Here is a 6000-nt window from a genome sequence, read left to right on the forward strand (position 1 = left end):
AGAAAATGATCCTTAAAGCACCTGCAATTTCCTCCCTGGCTTCTTTTAACAGCTTGGGATAAAATCGATCTGGCCCTGGTGATTTATCCACCTTCAAGGATGTCAGAACCTCCAGATTTCCCTCTCACTATGCTTATTGTATCTAATGTTTCACACTCCTCCTCTTTAACTAGAATATCTGCACTATCCTTTTCCTTTGTGAAGGCAGAGACAAAGTACTCACTGAGAACCTTGCCCACATTATCAGCATCACACAAGGTACCATGTGCATCTCTCTGATCAGCCCTAACCGTTCCTTAGTCATTCATGCTCTTAATGTGCTGGCAAAAGGACTTCGGGTTTTCTTTGGTCTTACCTGCCAATATTTTTTCATATCGTCTTTGTTTTCCTAATTACCTTTATTACTTCACCCTTTGTTTTCCTAATTACCTTTATTACTTCACCCCTGTACTTTCTATATTCCTCTTGGCTTTCTACAGCATTAAGCTTTTTATGACTGCCATAAACTCTCATTTTCTGCTTTATCTTACCTTTTATGCTTCTAGATAGCTAGGGGTACTAAGTTTTGCAGTACCGCCCTTTTTCTTAATGAGGACATGTCTACACTGCCTGTAGAATCTCGCTTTTGAATGCCTCCCATTGGTCGATCACCGATTTCCCATCAAGTAGCTGTAACCAGTCCTCTTTTGCCAGATCACCTATCAGCTTCGTAAAATTTGTCTTTCCCCAATTTAGAACTTATACTCCTGTTCTATCTTTATCCTTTTCCATAATTATACTAAATCTAACTGTATTATGGTCACTATCTGCAAAATGGTCACCCACTGCTACTTCATCCACTTTCCGAGCTTCATTTCTTAAGACTAAATCTAGAATTGCACTCCCTCTTGTTGGGCTTGTTATATGCTGGTTCTCTTGAATGCAATTTAAGAATTTTGTGCCCTCTGTGCCTATTACACTGCTCATATCCCAGTTGATAATAGGGTAGGTGCAGTCCTCAACTATTATGACTATATTGTTTTGCACTACATATTTGCTCTTCTAACTCCATTCCACTATTTGAGGGCCTACAGTACACTCCCAGTAGTGTGGCTGTCCCCTTTTTATTCCTGAGCTCAACCCATGTAGCCTCATTTGATGGTCCATTTAGTACATTATCCCTCCTCACAGTTGTAATTGATTCTTTAATAATGCTACATCCCCACCTTTCTTAGTCCCCTCTATATCTGGCTTGAAAACCCTAAATCCAGGGATGTTGAGCTGCCATTTTTGACCCTCTTTAAGCAAAGTTTCTGGAACAGCAATATCATCATGCTGCCATGTGTCTCTGTGCCCTCAGCTCATCAGCTTTGTTTGCTAAACTCCTTGCATTTAAATAAGTACCTGTTAACACTGCGAAATTCCTGTGCTGTGAACCCTTTAACCTTTGCTTCTTCTGTCTTTCTGTGTCACCTGCTAATTTTCTGTCTCCAGCTCCCTGCTCTGATTTTGTCCTATCAGAGTCTGGCCTCAGGTTCCCATCCCCCTGCCAATCTAGTTTAAACCCTCCCCAACAACGCTAGCAAGTTCCCCCTGCGAGGACATGCGTCCTAGCCTTATTCAGATATAGACCATCCAGCTTGTACAGATCCCAGCTTCCCCAGAACCGGTGCCAATGCCCCCGAAATCTGAAGCCCCCTCCAACCCACCGCCTCCTGCACCATCTCGCATATTCTCCTACTACCATACTCACTAACACGTGGCGTTGAAATTAATCCAGAGATTACTACCTTTGAGGTCTGCTTGCTAATCTCTTGCCTAACTCCCTGAACTCAGCCTGCAGGACCTCATCCCTTTTTCTACCTATATCACTGGCACCAATGTGAACCATGACCTCTGGCTGTGCACCCTCACCCTCCAGAATGCTCTGAAGCCACTCAGTGATATCACCACCCTAGCACCAGGGAGGCAACATATCATCCTGCGACCACAGAAGCACCTGGCTGTTCCATAACTATAGAGTTCCCTACCACTATTTCTCTCCAGTTAACGTTTCGAGTCAGTATGACTCTTCAACAGAACTAAGGAAAAATAGAAGAGGTGAAATATAAGCTGATTTGGCAGAGGGTGGGGTGGGTGGGTGGGCGGGGGGGGGGACGAGTAGAACTGGATAGAGGGCCAGTGATAGGTGGAGATTGCCAAAAGATGTCATAGACAAAAGGACAAAGATGTGTTGACAGTGGTGATATTAGCTAAGAAATGTGCTAATAGGTGACATTAGGGGTAGAAAGCATGACGAGCAAGGTACAGATAGTCCTAGTGGGGGTGGGGTGGGGGGAAGGGATTGAAATAGACTAAAAGGTAGAGACAAAACAATGGATGGAAATAAATTTTAAAATAATAATGGAAATAGGTGGGAAAAGAAAAATCTATATAAATTATTGGGAAAAAAGGGGATCAGAAAGGGGGTGAGGATGGAGTAAAGAGTTCATGATCTAAAATTGTTGAACTCAATATTCAGTCTGGAAGGCTGTAAAGTGCCTAGTCAGAAGATGCTCCTCCAGTTTGCGTTGAGCTTCAGTGGATCATTGCAGGAGGCCAAGTACGGACATGTGGGCATGAGAGCAGAGTGGAGTGTTGAAATGGCAAGTGACAGGCAGGTCTGGGTCATGCTTGCGGACAGACCGAAGGTGTTCCACAAAGCGGTCACCCAGTCTGCGTTTGGTCTCTCCTAAGTAGAGGAAACCACATTGGGAGCAGCTAATGTAGTAGCCTAAATTCAGTGAAGTGCAAGCTGCTTCACTTGAAAGAAGTGTTTGGACCCTTGGACGGTGAGGAGAGGGGAAGTAAAGGGGCAGGTGTTGCACCTTCTGCGGTTGCATGGGAAGGTGCCGTGGGAGGGGGTTGAGGTGTAGGGGGTGATGGAGGAGTGGACCAGAGGGAACAATGCCACCGCGGGAGGTGAAGGGAAGATGTGTTCGGTGGTGGCATCATGCTGGAGTTGGCAGAAATGGCGGACGATGATCCTCTCCTCACTGTTCAAGGGCCCAAATACTCCTTTCAAGTGAAGCAGCATTTCACTTGCATTTCCCTCAATTTAGTCGACTGCATTCGCTGCTCCCAATGCGGTTTCCTCTACATTGGAGACCCCAAATGCAGACTGGGTGACTGCTTTGCGGAACACCTTCAGTCTGTCTGCAAGCATTACCCAGACCTCCCTGTTACTTGCCATTGCAACACTCCACCCTGCTCTCATGCCCACATGTCCATCCTTGGCCTGCTGCAATGTTCCACTGAAGCTCAACGCAAACTGGAGGAACAGCACCTCATCTTCCAGCTCGACACTTTACAGCCTTCCAGACTGAATATTGAGTTCAACAACTTTAGATCATGAACTCTCTCCCCCAACCCCACCCCCTTTCCGACCCCCCTTTTATCCAATAATTTATATAGATTTTTCTTTTCCCACCTATTTCCATTATTTTTAAATGTATTTCCATCCGTTGTTTTATCTCTACCTTTTAGCCTATTTCGATCCCTTCCCCCCCACCCCATCCCCACTAGGACTATCTGTATAAAAACAAAAAAACTGCGGATGCTGGAAATCCAAAACAAAAACAAAAACAGAATTACCTGGAAAAACTCAGCAGGTCTGGCAGCATCGGCGGAGAAGAAAAGAGTTGATGTTTCGAGTCCTCATGACCCTTAGACAGAACTTGAGTTCGAGTCCAAGAAAGAGTTGAAATATAAGCTGGTTTAAGGTGTGTGTGGGGGGGGCGGACTCTCTCCGCCCCCCACACACACCTTAAACCAGGACTATCTGTACCTTGCTCGTCATGCTTTCTACCCTTAATGTCACCTATTAGCACATTTCATAGCTAATATCACCAGCGTCAACACCTCTTTGTCCTTTTTGTCTATGACATCTTTTGGCAATCTCCACCTATCACTGGCCCTCTATCCAGCTCTACTTGCCCCCCCCCCCCCAAACAGCTTTTTAATCACCTCTCTTCTATTTTTCCTTAGTTCTGCTGAAGAGTCATACGGACTCAAAATGTTAACTGTACTCCTCTCCGCAGATGCTGTCAGACCTTTTAAGTTTTTCCAGGTATTTTTATTTTTGTTTTGGATTTCCAGCATCCAAGTTTTTGCTTTTATCTCACTATTTCTCTCCTGTCTTTTCTCCTCCCTCCCTGCACAGCTGAGCCCCATGGTGCTCTGGTCATGACTCACTGCTCTCTCCAGAGGAACCTTCTCCCCCATTGGTACTCAGAACTAGAAAGTGGGAAGTCCTCAGGGGTCAGCTGCACTTGTCTTTCTTTTGTACCAGTGACATCTATTTTATCTGATGACACAATCATAATTAGTGGCTGGGTAGTTTGTGAGCAGGTGATCAGTAAGTTTAGCATCTTAGCAAAAACTATATACTCACATTCTCATTAAATCGGTTATGTTTAATGTTTACCAAATACCTGAGGCTTTTCAGAAGAGCAATAGAATGTAGAAACCCCATTAACCTCTTAAAACATTTAAAAATTCTCAAAACAGTAGCGCAAAGGCATTTTAACTGATCTATGTTGTGGTCTATGCCTTGGACTAATTATTCTTTCACGATATTGATCTCACCATGCCCTACACCAGCCTGGAGATTTCAATACGTTGACAACAGCTTTTCTTCTTCCACCAATGCCCCGCTCTGAGAAGCGAGATCTTAAATAACGAGAACATGACTCTCGCCTATTTTCACACTCAGTCGTCCCCATACTCATATCTATTAATGCGTGTGTTATATACACAGTATACTAAAAAAAAAAGCTGTCTTCGTATAATGTTTCTTGTTTTCTCTTCCTGGAACTTTTCCGGAGCTGCATTGATGGCGTTTCTTCACTCTCCCACTCCAAAGTGCAGTTCAGATCTCAGGCTTCGTTTATAACGATCAAATAATGTCGGCCCGGCTTAAGAGAGCCTACACCAATGAGACTCCCCTTCAAACTTTCTCACCTGTGCTGTCGGTCACACCACCGACCGACGCCGCCATGCTATCGTTCCGGGTGTAGCTCACTCCAGGCCGCTTCCTCTTTCGGGGCAGGTTTTAACCGGGTCTCCCTTGACTCACCGTCCCAATCAATCGATGGCTGTGTCCCGAGGCCTAGAGCCGCGATGTTTATGTGACGATCCTGGTGTTCTCCTGCGATCTGTTACAGCAGTCTTACATCAACTGTATAATTAATTTGCTGCCACGGTTTCTGTTAGCAGTTCGGCAGCGGCGGTGCCTAATCCTGGTAATCGCCCCCCCCCCGCTACCCACTCGGTTCTTCTTCCCTCTCGCGCGCAGATGGCGGTCGGAATAAGGAGAATCGGGATCTAATCAGAACTATTTTCATATCAAAGAGTCTCCCTACTCATATCAAAAATTATAATTACAAAACCTTCATAAATTCCACCTTTTATCAGATGAGTTTTGTATCTTTATTAAGCTTTCACCACATCTATTTTTTATGTTTTTCCAAATTCAGATTTTGTTTCAAATTTCGTAAGCTTTTCGCGGAAGGACCAGGCATTGAAGCGTGAATCTCACTCATTACTGCTTCGTCGTGGAGTATCACTGCGCGACAGCATTGCGGCGGCCTCAGGGATGAAAGCGCACGCGCAACAAAAACGATTGCGTGGAAAGGTCGAGAACAATCACGTGGCCGGCCGTGGCCATTTTAGTGTTGAAGAGAGTTCAATGCTGGCCACGTGTCGATGAAACAAATCGCAAAAATGAAATGGATAAAATAAAACTGTTTTGTTTTGAAATTGTTTGATTATTTAATAATATATGCAGCTCATGGCTCTTGTTCAGTGCGGCAGGGGAGTGTGTAAGTGTAGGGCCAAAACCCGGAGTTAGTTTAAGGACATTTAGAGAAAAGTATTGAGGTTTGACAAATTAACTGGGATGGTACCCAATATTTTTCATATTTATCTTGCCTTATAATATGAAACTTGGGTCTTTACATGGAAGTAATTTAACCGTGAGTT

General features: G+C 44.5%; 1 protein-coding gene across 2 annotated transcripts in view; it reads right to left on the reverse strand.

Annotated features, from left to right (window-relative positions):
- Nucleotides 1–5324, reverse strand: part of LOC121282625 (UDP-N-acetylglucosamine--peptide N-acetylglucosaminyltransferase 110 kDa subunit) — an 80152-nt gene extending 74828 nt beyond the window's left edge. Inside the window, exon 1 of one of the 2 annotated variants that reach the window (XM_041196410.1) lies at nt 4981–5324. In XM_041196410.1, coding sequence (XP_041052344.1) covers nt 4981–5017 — 37 coding nt within the window. In that variant the 5' untranslated portion in view covers nt 5018–5324. The remainder of the gene's footprint in view (nt 1–4980) is intronic. The other variant, XM_041196411.1, reaches the window with a different exon arrangement.
- Nucleotides 5325–6000: the final 676 nt, after the last annotated feature.

This window comes from Carcharodon carcharias, chromosome 9, assembly GCF_017639515.1.
Source record: "Carcharodon carcharias isolate sCarCar2 chromosome 9, sCarCar2.pri, whole genome shotgun sequence".
NCBI lineage: Eukaryota > Metazoa > Chordata > Chondrichthyes > Lamniformes > Lamnidae > Carcharodon > Carcharodon carcharias.